Source organism: Manacus vitellinus, unplaced genomic scaffold, assembly GCF_001715985.3.
Source record: "Manacus vitellinus isolate BGI_N305 unplaced genomic scaffold, ASM171598v3 scaffold_51_pilon, whole genome shotgun sequence".
NCBI classification, from domain to species: domain Eukaryota; kingdom Metazoa; phylum Chordata; class Aves; order Passeriformes; family Pipridae; genus Manacus; species Manacus vitellinus.
In genome coordinates, this window is record NW_021940620.1 from 5,209,330 (window position 1) to 5,232,784 (window position 23,455).

General features: G+C 56.8%; 2 protein-coding genes across 2 annotated transcripts in view; both read right to left on the bottom strand.

Annotated features, from left to right (window-relative positions):
* The window catches only part of CAMK2A (calcium/calmodulin dependent protein kinase II alpha), a 34,898-nt gene extending 29,570 nt beyond the window's left edge, over positions 1-5,328 (bottom strand). Inside the window, exon 1 of the mRNA XM_008921014.3 lies at positions 5,045-5,328. Coding sequence (XP_008919262.1) covers positions 5,045-5,106 — 62 coding nt within the window. The 5' untranslated portion in view covers positions 5,107-5,328. The remainder of the gene's footprint in view (positions 1-5,044) is intronic.
* A 6,543-nt stretch (positions 5,329-11,871) lies between these two features.
* On the bottom strand, positions 11,872-14,686 carry ARSI (arylsulfatase family member I). The gene is made up of 2 exons (XM_008921011.3): positions 14,367-14,686; positions 11,872-13,374 (listed from the first exon to the last, which is right to left on the bottom strand). Exons 1-2 carry the CDS (start codon positions 14,684-14,686, stop codon positions 11,973-11,975), a joined length of 1,722 nt encoding a protein of 573 aa, XP_008919259.2. The 3' UTR covers positions 11,872-11,972.
* Positions 14,687-23,455: the final 8,769 nt, after the last annotated feature.

Here is a 23,455-nt window from a genome sequence, read left to right on the forward strand (position 1 = left end):
CCTGGGATCTGGCAGGTAAACGAGCATGGCTGCTTGGGACACTCCAAAGACTCCCCTCTGCCCCCGTTCCCCATACCCCGAGCCCTGCCAGCTCGTGGCACTGCCAGTGCCGGTATGATGCTGGGAGCTGTGGCACGGCACACACACACACACACACACACTCACACGCGTGCTCCAGCCATGCTGAGCACAACCTTTGTGCCAGGTTACCTTTCCTGCCAAACCTTTCCAGTCGCTAAAATAACAACTATCAAAAGCAATCCCACCTCCCGCCCCACCTTCCCCCCACTCCCCGACACCCCGCTCCAGCTCCCTGCCGAGGAATAAAAGGCCACGGGCTGGCGAGCAGCGGCGGATAATTGATTTTACCGGTGGGGGCGGGTGGAGACGGGCAATTTGCGTTTGAATGTGATCTTTAGGAGAGCAGGCGAGCAGCGGGTGCGGAGGGATGGGGAAGGGGCCCCAGCAGAGCCGGCAGCCCACGCTCCCAGCGCCGCCGCGCAGAGCATCGCTCACGGCACGTGCAGGGCGGGAGCCGGGGGAACAGCATCCCGGTGCTTCCCAGCTTCCCCGTCCTGACGTTTAATCCTGGCTGCTGAAAGAGCTGAGCTGTTAATATCGCTGAATCCTGGAGGGGGTGGGGGGGAATTAATTGGAAAGGGGGGGCAAAATGCTTCATATCCAGCTTGCCCTGGATCAGAGATCAGAGCCGTCATCAGTCCTGCAGTGCTGCTCTCCCCATCCCACTGGGAACACCACAGTGTGTGGGGTTTGTGGGTTCCTGTAGATCCCTGGGACTCCTCTACTTTTTTCCTTTTGCAGCGGCAGGATAGTCTGCAGCAGAGAGTGCAGCAAGCAGGGATGCCCCCCTTCCCCACCTGGGGGTTCCTGCCCCAGTCACATGTTTTCGCTGCAGAACCCAACATGAGGTTGGAGTGACATAGATGTCCCAGATCCACTGGAGGCTGGGGAACCCCGGCCACTCCTGGTCCCAGTGCCCACATCCACTTGCTCATCTATTTATTTGAACTGAATGGTGAGAAAAGGGGAGCCATGGGAAGCGGGATAAAGCAGCCGTGATGGGAGAGCACAGGGTTTCACATCCCCAGCTGCATTCCTGGCTTTTGCCTCCTTCAGACCTTCCTAACAGAAACTAAATGTCTGTTTGTGGTCTGTAAAGCACAATCAAGACACTGTGAGCCTGGAGGGTGGGTGGAACATGGAGCACTGGAAGCAGGTGCAGAACACTCTGGGGTAGAGGACACTTGCCATAGCCCCATCCTAGTTCCAGTGGGGTCTTTCAGTGAGTCTGCACTGGCCAGGAACCCACCATGTTGGGTGTTCTACACCCAGACAGGCTCTACTCCCTATGCCAGGCTGCTCTCTTGCTTCTCAGCCCCATGTGGGATCTTTCCAGCCTAGGGGAAAAAAATCCCCCCTTGGCTCCATCTAAATGCAGCATTTCCTTCCCCGCAAAGGCAGGCATCCTCTTCTGCACCAGGAGCTCGTGAGGCTATGCAGGCAGCACTGGGGGTGCCAGGCAGGGAGCTCAGCCCCGTCTTGGTTCAAGAAACCCCTCTGGAAGAAAGGAATCATGCCCTGTTCCCTGGCCATGGGCACCAGCGTGTCCCTTCCTTCCCAGGGTGGCAGGTCTTTGGATGGAGATCACCAAAACCCTGGTGGGAGTTGGACCCCCATCTCTGCCTGGCTGGGATGAGACAGCATGTCCCAGTTTGAGCATGGGGTGGGGACATCACCCACAGGGCCGTGGGTACAGACCATGTCCTTGTTCCCCTGCTGGCTGCCAGCGCAGGGCAATGCTGGACCCACAGCTCAACAGGCAGCCCTGTCCCTGCAGCCTTGAGCCCTGGCACTGCTGAGTCCCAGCCCTGCAGCCTCTGCCCCTTGGTCCCCAGTCCAGGCATGACCCCATGCCTTGTCCCCACGGCCTCCCCCCCAGCCCAAGCAGTGGCTCTGCCACCGGGATGCTCCGCTTCCCCCTTTTTCACACCTTCCCTGCCAGCGCCTGGCTGTGCTGCTGCCGCCCTCCCTCTCTTCAACACCTCCTCCTCCTCCGAGGCATTTTATCTCCTTTCTAGAGAGAAGAGTGTGGGCTGGGGATTTTTTGTTCCTCCATTTTTTATTTTTTTTTCCCTTTTTAATAAGCCCCCTCTCCTGCAGCTCCAGGAGCGGAGGGGCTGATCGTAAGGCTCAGCACGGTAATTGTCTCCAGCCTCTCCCTGAACCTGCTGCGGGGGCGGATTTGGAGGCGCCGGTGGAGCTGCACTTCATGTTTGTCCTACTCTGGGGGGCCGTGGGCAGGATCTTCTCCCTGTCCCTCGCCGCTGTCCACCGCCCTCTGCAAGCGCGGGGGATCGGAGCAGCCCTTCACTTGCTCTGCTTTGCGGGGGCTGCTGCAGGAGCAGGTTTTCCCCAGCTCCTAGTCCCCCGCTTGGAACAGATGCCTTCCCATGCTTGGGAGGTGCAGGGATGTGCCAAGGGCTTGTGCTCCACGGAGCAGGCTCTGCAGACTCTTCTTCCCATCTCTGCCTGCCCCCAAAGCCCCGCTGTGGTGCTACCATGAGGTGTGTGGCATCTCAAACCCCACCTGCCTGGGAGTCAGGATGGGTGACAGCCGAGGAGATGGCAAAGGAACAGGGTGGGCGCAGCAGCCTGGCACCCCCCCCTCCTGCCAGCCAGGCTGGGGACACATTGTGTCCCCCCCAACAGCCCACCCCCGTTCCTCAGGGACAGCAAACTCAAGAGGGACCCTTTCTGCTCCAAATCCTTGCAGGACGCTGCTCCCGATCAGGGTCTGGCAGGAGGAGAACCGTTCTGCCCACCCCTGCCAGGACACCCCCACCCCAAACGGCACCGGGAGCATCTCTCTGGAGGAGGAACGACACTTCTCACGGCGAGCAGCTGCCGCAGCAGAGCAGAGGTGCGGCACTTCGTCCTGATTTCCCTCTCTAAGCCCATGAAGCGGAAATTTCCCCATGGGAAACCGCTGATTTTTGAATGTGCCAGGATGTGCTGGAAACCATCCCAGTGGAAAATCCCCAACCAGCCCCACAGCACCTTGGCTAGCCTGGTGGAGCCCCTAACTTGGGAACACACCTCACTGCTGCGGTGGTACCTGCCCTCTTTGGTGGATGGAAAAGCTGTGGGATGCTCTGAGCTGGGAATGATGCCCCTGAATCACCCCGGGGGTGGGGTGGCCCGGTACGATGCTCACAGGGGCTGGTGAGCTGCTGCACCATCTTTGCTCCTTTATTTGTGAATGCATTAAAATGTATCTGTCCAGGTGGTTTTACACCACAGTGCCGGGCAATGCAGGCAAACCCTGAGCCTGGGTGCTCAGCCTTTGGTGTCGCCACCCACCCAGCAAAGTGTCACATCCCAGACACCTTCAGGAGCCCTCCCGGTCCTCCCCCATCACTCCTGGCTTGCAAACTCCCCTCCACATCCCCGCAGCCACCACTGCCCAGCCAGGGCCCTGCAGCCTCACTGCAGGCACCCAACAGCCACTGCCTCCCCTGCCCAGCCCCTGCCACCACCACAGAGCCTCAGAGCCCTGAAAAGCCAAGAAAACTCTGGAAAAACCAGGTCCCACATCCCACCTTGCACCATCTCCCCAGCGGGTGCCCAACCCCCTGCCCACAGTGCCAGCTGGGGCTGTCCCCACCACAAGGACCCACTCCCCAACCAACTGTTCCCTGCCAGCCCCTCACAGCCACCCTGATGCCGCGGGAATGGATGTGAATATCCTGGGATGGGGGGCTCCACTCACCTCCCCAGAGCTGCACTTTGTAGCAGCACCCTGGTGCTGTGGGTTGGCTGGGGAATGTGAACAGCGTTCAGCCCAGCACAAAGTGCTCCCTGTCTCAGCCTCTCCATTTCTCCATCTCTACCCTCTCCTTTCTCCCTCACCCCCATTTTCAGTGCCCGTGTGTGTGTGTGTGTGTGTGCGTGTGCACACGTTTAGGCACAGGCTGCCCTGCACCCGGGCAATGCAGGGCTGCGGGGTTGGAGCATGCCCCTGTGCCTAGGGATGGACACAGCTTCCCATCTGGAGCACAACCACCAGCTGCCCGGCACAGGCACCCTGAGCCCGCCACCCCCTCCAGCCACTCCACGGGGACGGTGGCCACACGCCCCAGATTCACACACCGGCTCCAAAAAAAAAGGCACAGAAACCAAAACAGAGGCACACGCCTGCTCACTCCTGCACCCGTTTTACAGCCACACGCTGGGCGAGACGCGGAGCATCCCTCTGCACGGAGAACCTGACATCCCCTGCTCCACCCCGGGGGGCTCGGTGCTCCCTGGGATTGCCTCACCGTGCACAGGCAGTTCTGTTTGCACTCACACACACACACACACACACACACACACACACACACACACACACAGAGATCCAGGCACACACGGTGACACCCGGACCTGAGAGCTGAGCCCTCCCCAGCAGGAGGGTCAGGCAGGGCTGTGGCTCACCCGCAGTGGGACAGGGGCAGGGGTGAGGGACATCCTGGGTCTGTCCAAGACCTGCCAGGATTCTCTGGGGGCTACCATGCAGGCTGGGTCTCCTGCATCACTAGTAACCCTGGTAAATCCATACAGAGAAATTCCCTAAAGAAATGTAAGGGGCACCCAATGTATTTGTAAATGTAAGGCTTTCCTCCTCGGCTGTCCCATCCCTCCTCCCGGCTGGGGAACTTCCCGAGGGAACCAGCAGCACCCTTTTCTGGGAGCAGCTTTTCCATAAAAGAGACAGTTTCCCCCTTCCCAGGCAGCTCCAGACTTCTGGGTGCCCCGTGCCCCCAGCCAAACACCCATCAGCAGCCCCTGAACTCGGGGAGGGACAGAGATGCAGATCTGGGGCTGGCAGCCCCCATCCTCACCCGAGTCCTCCCACCGATCCCCACTACATCTCTCCATGCTCATCTCGTTTCCCCCATCTCCAGCAGTTCCCAGCACTGCTGAGGGTCTTTCCCAGCCAGGGAACAGCCCTGCTCCAAGCATTCCAGCCCCGTCTCCAACTTACTTGCCCAGTTCCTCAAAGAGCTGGTACTCCTCCGTGAAGCGATTGCAGGTGATGGTGGCCATCCCGAGGGGCTGGAAATGCTCCCTCCCCAGTGCAGAGTTTGGGGCAAGCAGTTCTCCTCTGGCTCCCTCCCTCTCTGTGTGCTCCCGGGGCTCTCTCCTCGCCGAGGTAAATAAGGGAATATGTTTGATTGACAAGCCCAGAGATAATGATGAGGGCAATTTGTCTTCTCAGCTTCACAAGCCTTCGTCAGCATCCCCGTCCCCATGGTGACCACCGCTGCCAGAAACGCCCTGTTTCTGTTGCCGGGGCAACTGCTTCCCAAACCCGCCACCCTCCATGGGGACCATGGCCCTGCTGGGGACCCAGCCCGGGGGCTGCCTGGGGGTCACCCACCTGCTGCAGAGGGGAGGGAATGTCTAAAATACAACTATTAAAGGCAAATTAAAGGATGTGGCAGTGGTAAAATAATTGGGGCAAAAAGGGTTTCCATGGAAACCGTGGTTTCCATGTTGCAGGAGGATGCTGTCACCCTGGCAACAGCTTACTCCACCCCCCCCCCAATAAAAAAATACAGGCCCTGCTGGTGCCCACAGCAGCATTCCTTGGGGTCCTGGGGTGCTGTGGGATGGGGACATGCTGCAGCAGGAGGGAGCAGATGGAACAGAAGTGTGTCAGGAGAAGCTGGAGAAACCATGGCAGGTCCCCAGGTGCCCACACTGTCCCACCTTCAGCCAGGGTCCCCGGAGGGGCTACCCCTTATCACACTGCAGGGGAGAACTGGCTGCTCCCTGCTCCCCACCTTTGCCCACTGGGTCTCCCTATGGGCTCTGGGCTTCCTGGGGAGCAGGTCCTGAGGGTCCCCCACACAGTGGGGTGAGTGGTCTGGCCTGAAGCACAACTAGAGGGGAGCAAAAAGGCTGTGTCCTGGGGTGCTATATTCCTATGGAGCCCAAGCTGGGGCAGATGGAGGGGATTTTAGAATGGGAATAGGAGAAAGATCTGGCCTCCTCCTCCTCCGACTTTTTGCTGCTGTGTGGCCTGTCTGCCATGCCGAACATAAGAAAGCACAAAAAGCATAATAAAAGTAGAGTTGTGAGGTCCAAACCTCAGGGAAGGGGTTTCCTGGAGCCCCCACCATCATCCACTGAGGATCCTGCACCCCCTCCTCCATTTACACCACGCCTTGCACTTTCCACCTGCTGACCACCCCCCCAGAAGAGCTTTCTACTGAGCTTTTGTCCTGTTTTTGGATGATTTTGCAGCAGCAGGGCCCCCGAAGCGCCAGGAGAAGGGGCTCTGTGCCAGCTGGGAGGGCATTGCCTTTGGCAGCTGAGATGGATTGAATTCCCTTTCGGGCTGCCATGGAAGGGTTAAAAGGAAAAGAAAAGGTTCTAACCAGACAAAAATAGGGAGAAATCTTTGAGAGGGGAGAGAGAAGGAGGAGCAGAGAGGGAGAGAAGAAAGGAGGTGGAAGTGGAGGAGGACAGCAAGTGGTGGAGTGAGGAAGAGGAGGGGGAGGAGGAGAAAGGTCTAATGGCTTTTCCATTAATTGCACCATTACCCACCTTCATCCCCACCTTACATTCCTGCATCCAGCCTCCCGCTCCTGTCTGGTCCAGCCAGAAGAGATCCTGCATCCCTGGTGGCAGGGCAGGGACGTGATTCCCAGCAATGGACAGGCACAGGGATGGGGCCACGGTCCCCAAGGGTTGATGGCCTCCAGACCCACCTTGGCCATGCCCTGGCATCGACAGAACACACCAGGCACCCTCACTTGGGGTGAGGGCAATGCATTTGTGCCCTCTGTGCCCTGGGGATATGATGGTCCCCAAAACACCTCTCAGCCCCTGCACAACTCCTTCCCATCTCATTCCCACTCAAAAGGGGGTTTCATTCACCACCCCCAGGGCTGTGTCGGGAGGTGGGTGCTGCTGTGGGGGCCGGTGTGTCCCGATGCTTGTGGGAGTGCTCTCCTCCTCCAGCAGCAGCCTCCAGCAGCCCCTCAGAGCTGAAGGGCAAGAGGAAGAGCCCCCCCACTCCGGAGACCCCATGGATGCCCGTGAGCAGCTCTGTGCCCCCACCCCACTCCTGCCTGTGCTAATGTTCGTGTCCCCGTGGGCTCTGCAATGTGACCTGCTCCCCCTCCTGCGCCCACCCCCACGCTGGCACACGTGTTCAACCCCACACGCGTGACTGCGTGCTCCTGTAGCCAGGAGGAGGGATCTGTCCCTTCCTTCCCCCCAGGACCCCCACTGCACCCCTGATCCCCATGGCACAAACCCCTCACCCAGGCAGGGGGTGATGGCAAAGCCCCCTGTGAGGACCCTGCCTCCCTCCCCAGGATTCTCCTGCCTGGCAGAGACACAGCTCTTCAGGAAAGTTTTCTCCCTCCATCCTCTCTATCCATTTTTTTTTTTTTTTGCTTTTCCTCGACATTTTTCCCTCTGAGGGTAAGGGGATGTCAGACTTCTGGATGCCGAACATGCTCTGCTTCACTGATGATGTTTTCTCAATCAGGAACTGCTGCATGGCTCTGCTCTTGGGTGCCTGGAGACAATCCAAGGGGAGCAGGAGCTCTGAGTGGGACCTTCTCCTTCTGGGCTGGGGGCTCCCCGGTATAGGGGAGTAGTCCCAGCCCTCTCCAAGAGTCCTCAGGATACACTTAAGATATCTCTGTTTCCAGCCATCCCAAGGTTTGCTCCTGCAGGGCTTTGGGAGCCAAGCTGCTCTCCTGCTGCCGTGCTCGGGTCTGGCCACCTGATGGAGACCTTCATCCCCAGTGATCCTCTCCATCACTGGGCTGCTCTCCCCACCTTTGCTCCAGCTCTACCTGCAGAGATTTAGTTTCTACATCCCAGCCTGGGGCTGCCCCAGGGTGGGCACCTGAGATCTGATGCAAAACACCAAATGCACTGGAATGGCAGCTCAGGGAGGGCCAGTGTGTCCGGGGGGGGTGCAGCAGGTCCCCTCTGCTCCCAGGGGATGGGGCTTGCAGCAGAACCAGCAGGGCTGCGAATTACGTATTGCAGACATCCCAAAATTACTGGGACAGTTTCACATGCAAGCTGGGGTCTGGGGGATGCTCAGTTGCTGTCCTCTGGGAAGCTGAATTTGGGGTTATTTTTAGATAAGATTATAAATACCGTGGTAAGAACTGATTTACATTTAGGGTTGTGTTTGCAAACGTGCCCTGTCCCTGTGGGCCCCAGCACTTGCTCCTGCAACCACAGGAAGCTGGTTTTGGCTGAGACAGGATTTCTCAGTGCCACCCTCTCCTTGACAGCAGGGTCCGTGGGCAAAGACCCTCCTGTGGACATGGCTGTGATACTTGGGGACACTCAGCAGGTGCCATGTGGCTCCCTGGGGCCTTCATGTGCTGGTTCTGGGTGGGGAAAAACCTCCAAAAACCACATGTCCTTGGATCTCTGGAAGGAGAAAGGACAAGAGTGCCTTTGGTCCAGAACACCCTCTTCCCAGCATGAAGTGCTCTGGGTGCTCTGCCACCTCCCACTGTGGCAGTTTGCTGAGATATCCATCCCCTGTCCTGCTACCAGGCTTATTGCCTTCCCTCTCTCAGGGGGGGCTCTGAGGTACCTCCAGTCCTGTCTGACCCATCCCATCCTCATTCCACTCACATCCTATCCCCACTCCTATCTCTATCCATCCCACCCACATCCTCATCCCCATCCTATCGCCCTCCCCAACCCCACCCCATCCCATCCCCATCCTCCTCTTATCCTCCTCCCATCCTCCTCCCCATCTCCAGCCCATCCATTCCTAGCCCATCCCCATCCCACTCCCTCCAGCCAGCAGGGTGGAGGCAGCCAGTCCATCCTGTCATTGGAGCCCCAGATGCATCCCCCTGCCCCATCCCTCCACAGGCCCCCATCCTACACCCAGTTCCTGATGGGGTCTGGAGCAGCCAGGGGCTTGCCCAGCACTTTGAATGGAGGTTGGGAAGGAGGGGAGCCTCAGCCTGTCTATGCAGACACGTCTCCCGGGTGCAGGGAGCTCCACCACTGAGCATCTCTCCAGCTGCATTAACCCCTCAGCAGCCAGAGCACACACACACTCCCAAGGGACTTCAACTGTGCAAAAACACGGGATTGTGGCACATCGCCGCATTTTTCCCCAGAGAGACCATTAAAGAGCATTGCTGGGATGAGGAGCCCCTGCAGCAGCAGCCATGTGTCCGTTCCCAGCCCAGTGTTCAGACACAGCACAGCTGGAATCGGAGAAGGACAACTGCTGTCCTCAGGCTCGAGGCTTCGCACTCCGCGAACACCCAGAGATGCTCCTGCCTACTCCTCCTCTTTGTTTTCAGGGACTAAGATTTTCCTTCAACTGTTTCTTCTTAAAAAGATTCAGAACCCAACTTTTTTTAATTAAAATACAGATGACGGCAGATCCACCGCTATGTCCAGGCTGACTGCGAGCCCGGCACCAGCCCAGCACATCCGAAACTGGAAAGGAAGCAAGGCCAGACGAACCTTCTCGTGGGGATATTAGTAAAAGTGAAGGGAGAAAAATCAAACATGTTTTCATGGAAATTTCCATTTTTGAAGAAAAAAAAAAACAAAAGAAGGACTAAACTTGGATGCATTTATATAAATATGGAAATGAAAGCCGTTTCCCGAGCCTTGTCGCCACCCCACGTCCAGCCCTGCTCTCCTGCTCCCTTCAGCACCAGCTCCCCCTTTGCCATGATTTATTCCTGAGCCCCCTGCAGCATCACCCCCTGCCCTCCTCTGGCTCCAGCTCTGTCTGCAGCAGCCTCCTCTTCTTCAGCAAATTGTTGCTTTATTTTCAGCAACCGGTTGGCTCTGCCAAATGGCAGCCAGTGCTGCAGCCCCACTGTTGGTGGATACGCCGGTGGTGCACATCCCGAGGGACCAGGCTGGCCACTTGAGGTAGTTTGAGGATGTGGAGCATCCTCCCAGGGCTCACCTCTGCCCAGGTGATGCCATGGGGACCAATCCCCCTGGAGCAACATGCTAAGGAAGCAGGGATTGAGATGGGGCTGATGGAGGAGCTGAGTCCCCCTCTGAAACGTGTTCTTGGGATGTGCCAACGGGACGGCACAGTGATGGATGTACGTGGAGCAGCAGGGACTGCCACACACACCACCACACTTTGGCTTTTCAAACTCCTTCCCAGCTCTACAAGAAGAGGCCTCCTCTCTTCTGCCTTGCTGTCAGCTGGGGGTTTTTTTCTTTGTTTCTATAGAAAATCCCAATTCCCCCAAATAATCCAGCTAAGAGTAAGAAAAAAAAAAATACAAACGTGTCATTGCATTCTCTTCCCATCCTCATCCCTCTCTCACACACAGGGCTTGAAAGCGCACTGAAAGGTATTCAGCGTTCACGCTGCCAATTGTCACATCTTTCAATGACAGATTTTAAATGAATGTTATTTTGCAAGGGAGAGAGAGAGGGGGGGAAAAGAAAAAAAAAAAAAAAGAAAGCCCACACTGCTCATCCAAGAGCTGACAAGTCCTAACGGGCCTCATTTTCCAGAGACAAAAATAACTATTTTCAAAATTCACAGCAGGGCCTTCGCCTACACACGCTGCACCAAGAGAAACCTGTGGGGAGAAATGTAAAACACATTGTGTAAATGGAAATGCACCATGCATCCAAAATGCTTTTGAAGCGATTTGCCCCCTTTCATCCTCGCCAGCTCTCCTGTGAGCGCACGTACGCGTGCTCACACCCCGCCGAAGGCGCAGGGGCCCGGCGCTGGGTCTGGAGCTTCCTGGGCCCCGGCAGTCGGATGGGTTCCCCACGGCAGCGGATGATGGGAAGGTGTTTTCCTCCCCACGCGTGCGCTGCTGGAAGAGCGGTGCCCATCTGCGGCGAGGGGATGCGGCGCGGTGCTGTCAGGCAGGAGACGTCCCCATCGCCCCTGTCCTCCACCGCGGCTTCGAGGTCCTGCAGCTACAGAGCAGCTACAGCAGCCTCTGCAGAGACCTCCTTGAGAACTTCCTTCTGCCCCAGGTTCAGCAGTGGGATGTGGGGACAGGGACAGCACCAGCACTGGGAAGAGGCAGTCGGGACGGTTTGCCGGTTGGATGAGTAAGAGGCATGGAGAGGAAGATGGGTGCCATACACATGGGGGGTCTGGACAAATTATGGGTAAAAGGGTCTGCTGGGTGACCAGTGTGGAGCTCATCAGAGCCAGGGGCAAATCTGCCTCCCAAATGTGGGGCCAGAGAGAGCTCTGAGTGTATCCAACTATGTTTCCATGGGCCACAGCTCCTCACCGGGGCTGGTCCCGGCCCCCAAAGCCAGTGGAGAGGGGAAACCATAGCCCCAGGTGAGGTCCCAGTAGCAGCATGACTGAGTCCAGCCACATCAGTCTCAGGTCTGATATCCATGGTCAGGAATCCATCCTTCTACAAAGAAGTGTAATAGGGAAGTGCTGTGGTCTTGGGTGTGGGGGAGGCCCTCGAGTTCCCAGAGCAAGAGCAAAGGCAGCAGCTGCCTGGCAGAAGGCTGAAAGCCAGGAGCATGTAAATACAGGGAAATGGCAAGGATCAACCTGCAGGCAGGGCTTCCCGTGCTTCCTCCTGCTCTTGCAATGGCCAGCACTTAAAGCTTATGACTGGCTGTGGAGTTCTTGAGGAAAGGGTCTCTCTCTTTGGAAGGGGGTGTGCACGGGCCAGCCCAGCTCAGCACAGTCATACACCACCACCAAGCACCAGGGCAGAGACCACATCACCCTTCCTTGCCCACCGAGACCACCTCCCTGCAGCCACCCCTCCAGCCAGAGAGGAGAAGTGTTTTGCGATGAATCCTGGAGCAAGGGAGAGCAAGAGAGCACTGGCCACCTTCCCACATGTTCTTCTCCCTCACTCCCACCCCATGGCAGTGCAGTCCAGAGTTCCACCCTGGCCAGGATGGGTCGATGCTGGGGGAGTCTCCCATCAGATGCGGTTGGACATGAGCCTGGTGTTCAGCTTGCGGAAGAAAGAGCGCAGCTTGCAGATCTTGCACTTCTTCTTCTTGTTCCTACTCTTCAGGGGCTCCCGGCTGCCTTCCCACTCCTCCCCGTCATCCTCGCTGGCCCAAGGTCCCCAGGCACCACCATTGAAGTCCGGGTGAGCCCGGGGGTTCTCCGCAGGGTACCGCACCGGGATGGCTGTCCGGTTGTACTGCACCAACCTCGTCAGGAGGGTCCTGACCACATCTGGGCGCTGCTCTGAGAGGTCGTAGCGCTCGTAGGGGTCAGCAGTGATGTTGAAGAGCCACACGGACTTCCTCAGGCCGTCAGTGAGACGCTCCAGGTTCCACCAGCTCCCTGGGAAGTTGGTCAGGGTCTGCGGGGGGATCCAGTCACTGTACCCTGGGTCACCAGTGAGGAGCTTCCACTCCCCAACCCGGATGGAGGCTTGCACAGCTGTATTCCAGATGCCAAAGCCATCCTCCAAGGAGCCATACTTGGCATGGTTGTACAAGGGGTCGATGTTGTGCAGGATTTCAGTACGTGGTGACTCCTTGCCCTCACTGATGGCAGGCCAGACATCGTAGCCATCCAAGCCTGGCACATTGCTCAGGTTGCCCCTGGCCAGGCTGACCAGAGTCGGGTACCAGTCTGTGATGTGAACCAGTGCCCAGCTTGTCCGACGCTTGCGCTTGATCAGGGGACTGTGGACAAACCCGATGCCACGGACTCCCCCTTCCCAGTACGTCCCTTTGCGGCCCCGTAGTGGCCAGTTGCTTCCCCCGGAGAAGGTCTGCCCGCCGTTGTCAGTGGAGAACACGATCACGCTGTTGTCGTAATAACCATACTTCTTGAGGGCCCAGGTGATGTTCTTCACCGCCTCGTCCATGCAGGTCACCATGGCAGCGTACTTGCGGCGAGCGACGTTGCCCATGGAGCGGTAGCGGTAGATGTACTCCTTGGGCGACTGCAGGGGCGTGTGCACTGCCTGGAAGGCCACGTAGATGAAGATGGGCTCCTTAGGGCTGTGGGATGCCAGGATCTTGCTGACACGCTGGGCATAGAGGAAGGTGGAGTACTTCCCGCTCTGGTCCCAAGCCACGTCCTCCCCTTCGTGCAGGTCGTAGCCGCAGACGCCCGGCCCGTCGCAGTTGTCGTAGGTGTAATAGTCCACGTTGCCTGTCAGGGACCCCAGGAAGGTGTCGAAGCCCCGGCGGGTGGGCAGGCACTCCTTCTTGTAGAAGCCAAGGTGCCACTTGCCCACCATGTGTGTGGAGTAGCCCGCTTCCTGCAGCTTCTGTGGCAGGGTGACCTGGTCGAGGGGCAGGCAGTTGGGCTGCCGAGGGCGGATGATGGAGTGCTGCAGCCCTGTGTGGATCTGGTACCTGCCAGAAAGAGCCAGGAGGAGTCAATGATGATGGGCAGGCAGTGCTGGGTGGGGATGTGATGGCACTTTATATGTACTGAAGACCAAAATACATCCAGATCTTTGTGTCACCCAACCCAGCCCCACGAAGCAAACTCCAGCCAGAGACAGGGAGCTGCCAGACTGGGGAAGTGTCTGGGCTGTGTCAGGGCTGGGCAGCACAAGCAAGTGGGTTTGCAGTGTCCCACCTGGATACCCCCATCGTCCCTGCCCTCTCCTGCTTTGCACACCCCAGAGATGCCTGGGACCACTCAAGAGCCATCAAGAGATAAGAGAGGCTTCTGCCTGGACCACAGTGGGCTCCACCACCCCCTGGTAGTAGGTGACCACATCCATGGGCACCTCCCTGGGGCCCATTCCTCAGCAGGAGATGATCTGGTGGGATCTGCCTCCTGCAGTGAGTGCTGACCACCCAGCATTGCTCCAGAGAAAGCCCCACTTATCATAGAAGCCCCATGATAAAACCTGACTGTGCTGCTACAGGAGAGAGTGATGGAGCAGCATCCATCCTGCCCTGGCCAGTGCAGCACTGAACATGCACGCAGGGAAAGCACGGACCAAGGGATTCACAGATGCAGGGAAAAATGATCCTTTGACCCCACAGCAAATCCCCAAGGGCCTGTGTGACAGCTGCATGGGACTACCTGGGGACACAGCTCCTTGCCTGGCACTGAAGCACCTCAGGCCAGGAACTACCCTCTCCCAAAGTGACATCCATTACCCAACAGCATCCACATTTTTGGCCTTGCCATGTGCCACTATTTTTCCTGTATGAAAATCAACTGTTCACACAGGAAGCCTTCCAGAGAAATCCAGATCCACTGGAGGATCTCCATCACCTGCCAACGCACCAGGGCATCGGTCGAGCTGCAAGCTGGGGTTAAACCCCTCGGGGCTACAGAAGGGACCAAAACAGGGACAGGAGTGGGGTGTGAGTGGGCACTGGCTTACCTGCCGGTTATCAGCTGGCTCCGGGACGGGGTGCAGATGGGCTGGATGTAGTAGTTCTCCAGCTTCACGCCCTCCGCTGCCAGCCTGTCCAGCGTCGGCGTCTGGATATCCGAGCCGTGATACCCGACATCGTGGTAGCCCTGGTCATCAGTCAGGATGAAGATGATGTGGGGTGGCCTGGCAAAGGCAGGAGGCAGAGATTTCTCCATGGGGTCCGTGGCCACATCAGCCACCAAACTGGGCTTCATCCAGTCCCAGGATAAGTAGCCAAAGCTGAGTAGGCTGACGAGCGAGAAGCCCGTGAGGGCATAGACGGCCATCCCGGAGCACACCGTGCTGCCTGCCAAGGGAGTTACTGTCCCAGCATCTCCTCAGAGTCACGGAAACAGGAGGTCCCCCCCTCCTCCAGAAGAGCCCCCCGACCTAGGGGATGGTCCCGGCAACCCCCACGGCTGGTTTTGCGGGAGCAGCTTCCATAAAGGCACACTCGCGTGCACACAAAGAGCTTAATCCGCCGGGGCTGGGTTGCCTTCAGTCAAAAGAAAATAACCCCCGCGCTGCTCCAATCAAACACATCTGCACGGCAGGACGGGCTCCTCGCAGGGACTGGCGGCGGCCCGGAGCTGCTCACCAGCGTCCCGAGCGCTGGAAACACTTCCTGGCTTCCTGGGGTTTTCTCCCCGCTGTTATTTCTTTATGAAGAGCTCCATAAAATCCTTGTCAGAGAAAGCCGCTGGCTTTCCCTCTCTCCAGCCCTGATCCTGCCCGGCTATCCGGACAGCTCACTCGGGATACGATGATCCTTTTCTTTAAACTCCTGCGGAAGAGGGTGCTAAAGTTCAAGCCCAGGGGTGCCGAGTTCTCCTCCTCACTCTCCGGGCAAGAGCCGCCCTCTCCTTTTCCCAACCTCCGCTCCAAGGCAGAGTCCCAACATCTGCCCGGGACATGGTCTAAGCCGCCAGGTTTATGGGGAGCTGCCGGCTCGGCCCCTCCCAGCTCAGCAGCTCAAGGAAAAATCTGGGAAGCCCCAGAGCATGCAGGGTCCTGAGCGTGGCATTCCTTGAGCCACGGATGCTTCCCTCCCTACTTGTCCCGAGTCGTGTGACACACGGGTCAGGACTCTCGGTGGGATGCTCAGCCAAAGCCCCTGCAACACCCAGACTGGGGGGGCAGAGGGAAGGACCGGGTCTCTGGGAGGGATTGCTGGGGCCAGCTGCCCATGCTGACAAGATCACCATCTAAATAAATCCTGAACAGGGGGGATCTGCAAAAACCTATTTGAACACTCCCAGTGTTAATAAAACCAGGTGCTTGCAGAGCACTACAGAGAGGGGTGGGTGCTGCTGCACCCATTTTCCGAGAGGGGAAACTGAGGCAGGGAGGAGCCGTGGTCACAGCCAGCCAGGGGCAAGGTTTTGTGGGGACCAGAGACTTCTGCCAGTGCAGGGGTACTGATCTGAGCTTGGGGTTCTGGGACAAGGGGCCAGTGCCCTGATGCTTCAGGGCAGCTTTTGGGAGAGATGAGCAATTCCCCTGTGCAATTCTTTCCTCAGGGCCAGCATTCATCAGGCATCAGGAAGCTCCCACATCTGGAACCATCTCACCCCTTCGACTTTCCCCGGGGCAGGACTTGGCCCAAGAAGGGAGATTGGTAGCACAAACCCTCTCACCTTCACCCACCCTTGGTACAGCCAGAGATGAGCCCTGTGGCTGTTTGCACAGCCCCCATGAGGACCTGAGGGGTTCCAGCAAACAGGGCACCCCAACAGCCCTCCAGCCCACCCACCCACCCCAACTGCAGGGCTGCAGGGCTGTGGCAGGGGCTCACTGGGGTATCTGGGGGAACCTCAGAACTGGCTGAAAAGAGCAGTTGAGACAGACAGCTCCAGGTCCCCTCCAAGTCTCCCTCCTGGATCCCCTCCTCTGGTTCCTCCCTCAGGCTCTCCCTACCTCCCCTGCCCTTCCCCTGACTCTCCAGCCCCCTGTGCCCCAAGTGTCTCCCCTGCCCCATGCCTGCCTGCCCCATAGGACCCCAGGTACTGTGGAGGAGTGGGGAGGAGGGATCACAAAGCTCCCCAGTCCCAGGGACAGGGATGACTCCCAGGAATAGAAAAGGGAGGGTAGGCTTCTCCCACCTGGCTTAATGCACAGGCAGAGGGGATGAGGACAAGGACAGGCAATGGGACAGAGCCTATTTCAGCCAGGGCTCAGGGGTTTGCAGGAGCACGGGGAGTGGTGCAGGGGACAAGAGCAGGAGGCAGGATGGACATCTGTGTTCTGTGCCTCTCCCTGCTGGCAGGAACCTCTGCTCACTCCATGGAGCACAGCAGGGCTGGGTTGAGCCCTTCAGTGAGGTTTGATTAATCCTCAGGGGTTTATCACTCATTTCTTCCACCCGCTTCTCCTCTCCCTTTCCCTCCCTCCTTCCCATCACTCGCTTCCCTCTTCTCCCCCAACATCTCTAGTTTTGAACAATACCCTCCTCCCAGAAAATCCTGGACCTGACTGAGGGTAAGTAGAGGTGGGGGACCCTCCACCTCCTGGGTCCTGTGTGCATGGCCACACACATGGCTCCGTGCACACCCTGAACAGAGACAGAGTTATCGCCAGGGACTGTAATCGGAGCTCTTTCCAAATAATAAATAATAGTCCATTTGGGTGAATATTACAGATGAAAGAGGAAATTGAAGATGTCAGGCCTCAGACGTGCCAGAGAAAGTGTGTTTAAGGCAGCACAGATTGCTGATAAACTGTGTCTTCCTTGGGGCCAGAGGATGAGCAGGAGGGAGGTGCAGAGAGGGCAGCAGAAGGGATGTGTGGCCACAGCAGTGGAGCTGGAGCCCACCTATGAGTAGCAGGGCTGGAGCCACCCTGGAGGAGCAAGAGCAGAGCCAAGCACCTCCTGGGTGTGTGGATTTGCTGCTCCAGCAGCATCTGCAGCCCTGTGGTGGGTCGCATCCAGCTCACGCCCTTAGGATGAGGAGGCACAGGCTGGGAGAGTCATCCTGAGTTTAAGCTGCTGTCAGTGGCCAAAGCTCAGACACTTGAAAGGAGGGCAGGAGGTGGCAGCAGGGACATGGGCACATGCTGGCACAGGGAGGGGATCTTCCATGCCCGCCAGGGCAGCTGGCTCAGTGAAATCAGTGCTGGCCCTGGGTCTGGAGAAGAAACAGCAGGGTTAACTCAGCTCAAGGAGCTTTTCCAAGAGCTGAAGGGTGAATAAATAGTGAATTTGTTGGAAGTGACCCTGCTCTGAAGGTTCAGGGACAGCTGGCAGGGTCCCAGCAGCACACAAACACCTTCAGGGTGCTCCTCCAAGAAATGATAAGAAGGTGAAAAGCAGCAAGGGGTACAGTGAAGGCACTCTCGATCCCAGGAAATGGGGTGCCATGGGACCCTCAAACCAGCCCCACTGAAATCATCTGACGGGAGGCAGGAGGAGGGAGTGGCTGGTAGTGAGGAGGAGGAGGAAGGAATGACAAGTCTGGAGTTTCGGGGTCAGTACGATTTAAGCTGTCTGCACAGCTGCTCTGAGGGTGATTAATGCATCACAAGGTCTAGGGACGGAAAAAGTACTCAGGGCCTGCAGGCACCCCCCCAGCCTCTCTTAATTCAAGGCAGTCACTCGTCCAGCCTAGCTCAAAGATGTCTCAAGAGCCAGGAGCTTCCTTGGAGAGCTCCAGCATGTTGCACAACGGGGAGATTTCCCCTGGCAGCCAGCCCGGACACGGATGCTGAGCCAGCCAGCAGACCCTGCCTGCTTTGGTCCTGCATCTGCCCTGGCAAGGACAGCCCTGCTCCTCCCTGTCACATCAGCTGTTGTGACAAATGACACTGAATCTCCATCTCAGCCTGATCTGCAATAGTGTTACCAGTTCAAGGTGATGGGGAGCCCCACTGGGCGAGCTGTGTGCTGGATGTGGGGCTGGCAGCAGCTCTGTGGGCAGAGCATCACCCTCCCACACCCCAGCCCAGCCCTTCCACACGCCTGCAGACCCTTCCCAGCTGGAGCCAAGCCCCCCACACAGAAGAATTGCTCAGCATCCAGGGTAAAGCCACCAGACAAAGCCTCATATTCTCCCTTTTGGTGCTTCTAAGCCCAGCAACACGACCTGAGAGGCAGCAAACCCTGACCGGTGCCTGGACCAGGTCCCTCCATGTCCCTGCAGCTGGCACAACTCCTCACATTTGCACAGCTGGTTCTCTGACCAAATATTTAATTATTGCTTCTTCTTTTTTTCCCCCTCCCCCCCTAATTATTAATTTTATGTGGCCTAGGGCAAGAATAAAAATAAACACAGCCCTTCCTGCTTCTTTCTGCCCACCGCCCCCCGGCTCCGGCCGCACTTGCGTTTTGGCTCCGAGAGCGCTCGCTGCAAATGGGGTTATGCAAACAGGCTCCACATATTTCTCCACGCCTGCGATGTGCCACGAGGGCCACACAGCAAAGTTTAAAACTAAGCTTCAAATCTTTTTTTTTTTTTTAACTTCCCCCCCCCCCCTCCCCTTTTCTTTAGTTTTTAACCCTTTCTGGGGCCGGAGCCCTTTCAGCCCTCAATACTGCCTTTCTCTTGCCATCAATGGGGCATTATGGCAGGGGATTTATTGGAAGCAGAACTCCCAGGCTTTACAATGGGAGCTCTGTGCAAGGCAAATATTGCACAATCTGTTTGCACGCCGCCGGCTCGCTGCCCTTCCCCCTCGGCAGCCCCACTCACGCCTCGGCCTCCGGCCTGCTGAAACGGGACCTTAAAAATCAGAAAAATGAAAGGTTTTTAATAAGTCCCCTCTCTCCTGCTTCAGAGCAAGACATTTGACCTAACAGGGCATCGGGGAGCCTCAAAAAAACACCTCTTGTCGCTCTCGCCTCTCAGATGTTTAAGGGTTTCCGCTCTCCCCGGCCAACGTGTGATGCATTTACTCTTTTATTGGCATGATGAAAGAGCCTAGGCAAGTCTGGAAAAGAAGGGAGCAGTCCCAGGAATGGGGAGAGGTTGTTATTTTGTCTAGAAAGGGGAGAAAAGGCTGAGAGGAGGGGTTGGCCAGGTGATTTGCAGGGAAGGAAGGAGGCTGGAGGCATCGCCAGTCCCAAGCCCAGCAGAGAATGGGGCTGGAGGTGAACGCCTCTCCATTGACTTTGGGAGCCTTCAAGAGGTCCTGGCCATCATGCCTTTGGCCTGGGGATGGATCATGGCCCTGTCCTGGACTTCTTTCTCCCTGTCATGAGCACTCTGCTCTCCCATGTGTTATCCTCAAGAGATATCCCCAATGACCATCTCCCCTCCCTGGCACATTGCAGGCAAGCAGCATTTCTGCTAGGCAGTTCCAGGACCTGCCTCCTCCCTACCAACCCCCCAGATCCTATTTTCCCATTCCACTACCTCATTTTCTCCAGCCAGAGCCCAGCACCTCTCTACCCCCTGCCACATGGACCCTGTGGATAAAAATCAATTTTCTAGTGACAACCGCTGCGGCAAGACCTCGACCAGATTACAGGGCTGGGGTTTGGTTTGGGGGAACTCGGAGGTTTTTGAGCACACCATAATTCACTCTCTGGAAGCTGGAGCCAGAGGAAGAGAAAACAGCAATCTGCATCAGTTCCTGCTTATGCAACCCTGATCATCACTGAAGGGACGAGGAGCAGTGCAGCAGCAGCCACGGCGCAGGATGCCAAAGCCACTGGGTAGCACGTTACAGGGCAGAGAGGAGAGCATCAGCTGTCTCTCTGACGGGGATTCTTGAAGCCAAATACCCTTTTTTCCAATACACTTCCCCATATTTCATGCCATTTTCACTGTTGAAAATAATCATCATCATCAAAATGCACTTGGAAGTCGTAGCACAATATTAGAATCTTTTCTAATGTAAACCATAGCCTCTAACAACACATGTTTGGCTTGGCCAGGGTTTGTTCCCATCAAACCACTGCTGCTCCCCTTCCTCCTCTCCTGGTCCCACAGCACTAGCAAAATATGAAATAAAAGCCCTGAATAAGAGCAGTTCCTCTCTTAGGCTAAGGAATTTTTCTTCTGTTTTTGGTCACTGTGATGATACATCTCAATTAGTCTGCAAATTCTCCCATGAAATTAATTCTATGCCTTCCTGCTCACGTTTGGTTTTTTTCCTTCCCCTTCATTCAGGAGACTTCGGTCCATCAGCTCCCCTTCCTTCGTGTAATATTCCTTACCTTGCCTTTCCCCACCTCCTGAGAAACTGCAGCTTGCTGCCTTCTCCTCTCCTCTCTCTAACGACTTGCTTTGAAGAGCTGGAGAGGAGCCCATGGGTTTGGCACTGCTCCTTTCTTCCCATGCCTTATGGCAAGCTTTCCTCATAGCCTGGGTTCTCCCCCTCCTTGTCCTGCCCCCTCTTCTCAAGCCCAAAATCCAGCACCCCCCTGAAGTGAGGTGCTTCCCGCTGGAGCTTCCCAGCAGAGCCCCAGGGCTCCTGTGATGGCTGGCAGTGTGGCTGAAAAATTCCCCTTGCTGTGAACCAGGGATGCCCTGGGACACGGATCATGTGTCCCAGGGAGGATGACAGGGGAAGCAACTTGAGTTTGGCTTTGCAGGCAGGACAGGCTGGAGGTGAGGAACCCACCCACATGTGACAGCGTTTGGTGGGAAGCCGGAGAACACATGAGCACGTGGGTTTGTGCCTGGTCCCATCAGGCTCTCATGGCTCAGGCTCCTGGGGTGGACACTGCTCTGGTCCCATCATACTCACCTTTTGGAAGGACTGAGCTTTGCTAAAAAAAAAAAAAATTATTAAAAAAGTCAGTGGTTCCCTGGCCTCCAAGGGCTCTTTTGAAGCAGAGGAGAAGGTCCCAAGGCTGCGGAAGGAAAGATTTAAGCATTTAGCATAGCTGGGTTCTGGCAGCACCGCCATGTGACCCTGACACTGGATTCCCCAGCTTATTGATTTTGGACTTCCTCACCTTCATTCCTGACACAATTTATCATGGGATACACAGAAACTCCTCAATCCTCAAAGTATGCAAGATGCTGGCAACACCTCCAGCCTCACCCAAGCTGGGAGAAAGAGCAATTCTTCCCAGCACCCACCAGACAAATGTCTCTCCATCCCACAGTCACTCTGGGCTGCACCCCAGCACCTTCAGTGGAGCCCCCAAACAAGCAAAGGCTGCTCCCCCTCGCCATGAGACAAGACCATCACTGCTCTCCTCCTGAAAGCAGCCATGGCAGGCAGGTACCCAGGGATCCAGCACGTTTCTGGATTCGTGGGAGCAACCCCAGCCCCTCCACCACCTCCTAAGACCCCACCAGGGTTCTGGCTCCCCTCCCAAGCCACGGCACAGCAAGGGACCAGCGATCCTCTCCCCAGGGCTGGGCAGCCTCCTGGCTCCTTAAATTCCATCGTCCCTTTCAGGTGCAACCTCTTCAAAGGCAGCCAGAGGATTTGGGCTGGCAGGAGATGCGACAGCCGGTGGGCTGGATGCCCACCCAGAGCTCTGCCTGCTGCCCCAAGCCAAGGCATGGGGGAGGAGGAGGATGAAGCCCAGCACTCCCTGCCTTGGCTCGGGTGCCTGCCCCAGACAAGGAGCCCTTTCTCTCCACTGAGCCTGCAGCAGGGCAGGGCAGGATGGCCTCAGCACCCTGCTTGTTTATAACCCTGCTTCAGTGCAAGGAAAACACACCTGCCCGTGCCAGCCGGGCTCGCACCTGTATCCCCTTCAGGCCCCCTGTTTATCCAGGATGTGTTTCCTCAGCACCCCGGGGGGCCGGTGCAGAGGAGCTGCTGCGCCCCAGCACGAAGGGTTGTTTTCCATCCTGGCAGGAGAGGCAGGTGGAAAGCTCAGGAGGGGCATTTCAAAGGGTTTTACATCAAGGCTGGCCACAACCGCGCTGCTGGAGCAGGAAGAGGGCAGGGAGCATGTCCGGCCAGACCCCACAGCTCGCCTCTGCCCACCCCATCCCCGCAGGCAGCAGCGAGCCCTGGGCACAGGAGCTGGCAGCACCCACTCCCACCCTCTCAAAAGGTCTCTATGCTGCTGAGCACTGACTGGGGAGTGGTTCAGAACAGGCAAAGAGCCCAATTAGATGCTGCATTACTGAATACAAAAGGTATCAATAATCCAGCAGGAGATGAGAGCTCTTTCTCGCCCAGGATGCCAAGAGCACAAATTGCCTTCTTGTAAGAGAAAGGCTTAATTTCCATAGAACATGACAGATTAAAGCACAAGTGGGTGGGTCCACTCTATTATTCATCAGCCTTCACTGCTAACAGGAGAGGGTGTGCTGCCTCCTTTGAAGTTTCTTCGAAGGCCCAGGGTGCCCACAGACATTTTAGCAGGGTGGGAAGCAAGATACGAAGCTTCGAACACTCAGCGCCCGCGTTTCCCTTTGCCCTGGGTTTGTAACACACCAGCCTTGCTGCTGCTATTGCTTCCCAAGAGGACTTAAACTAGAAGGTCCTGGTTTAAACCCAGAGACCTGTCTGACCTCTGGACCTTAAACCAGCAGAGAAGAGGTCCAGGATGACCGTGCTGCTGCATCAGTCATGCCCAAAGCTGAGCAGAGCTTCCTTTCCTGGCTGTGCAATGAGCTCTGTCAACAGAGAAATCTAGGATTAAACTTTGGAGCTTGGATTCCTCCCTCCGGAATGGGAAACAGAGCAAAATAATGAGAAGAAAAACCAGTTTCTCTAAGCTGAATTTACTGAGGAGAACACTGGATTATTTCACTCGAACGGAAAACGCCAGGAGAGATTCCTCAGAGGCAGCACATGGCATTTGCAGCTAAACTCTGCAGGGCGAGATTGTGCCAGAGGAGGTTTAGATAGGATGTTGGGGAAAATTTCTTTCCTGAAAGAGTTGTCAAGCATTGAAACAGGCTGCTCAGGGAAGCAGCGGAATCGCCATCCCTGGAAGTGTTCAAATATGTAGATTTAGTGCTAGACGTGGCCTAGAGGTGAAACTGTCACTGCTGGGTTAATGTTTGAACACGATGAACTTGGACATGAATTAAGTTTTCCAAACTTAATGATTCTGAGATTCCATGATAGGTGGATATAACTCCATTTCAAAGCAGGGGGGCCTGGAGCAGCCTCCTGCCAGAGCCATGGATCAGGGTGAG

Excerpts from the sequence above, each read along its gene's own strand:
- ARSI (XM_008921011.3), bottom strand. The coding sequence starts at position 14,686 with ATGGCCGTCTATGCCCTCACGGGCTTCTCGCTCGTCAGCCTACTCAGC. Across the intron at positions 13,375-14,366 it reads AGCCAGCTGATAACCGGCAG|GTACCAGATCCACACAGGGC; the intron begins GTAAGCCAGTGC and ends TCTTTCTGGCAG.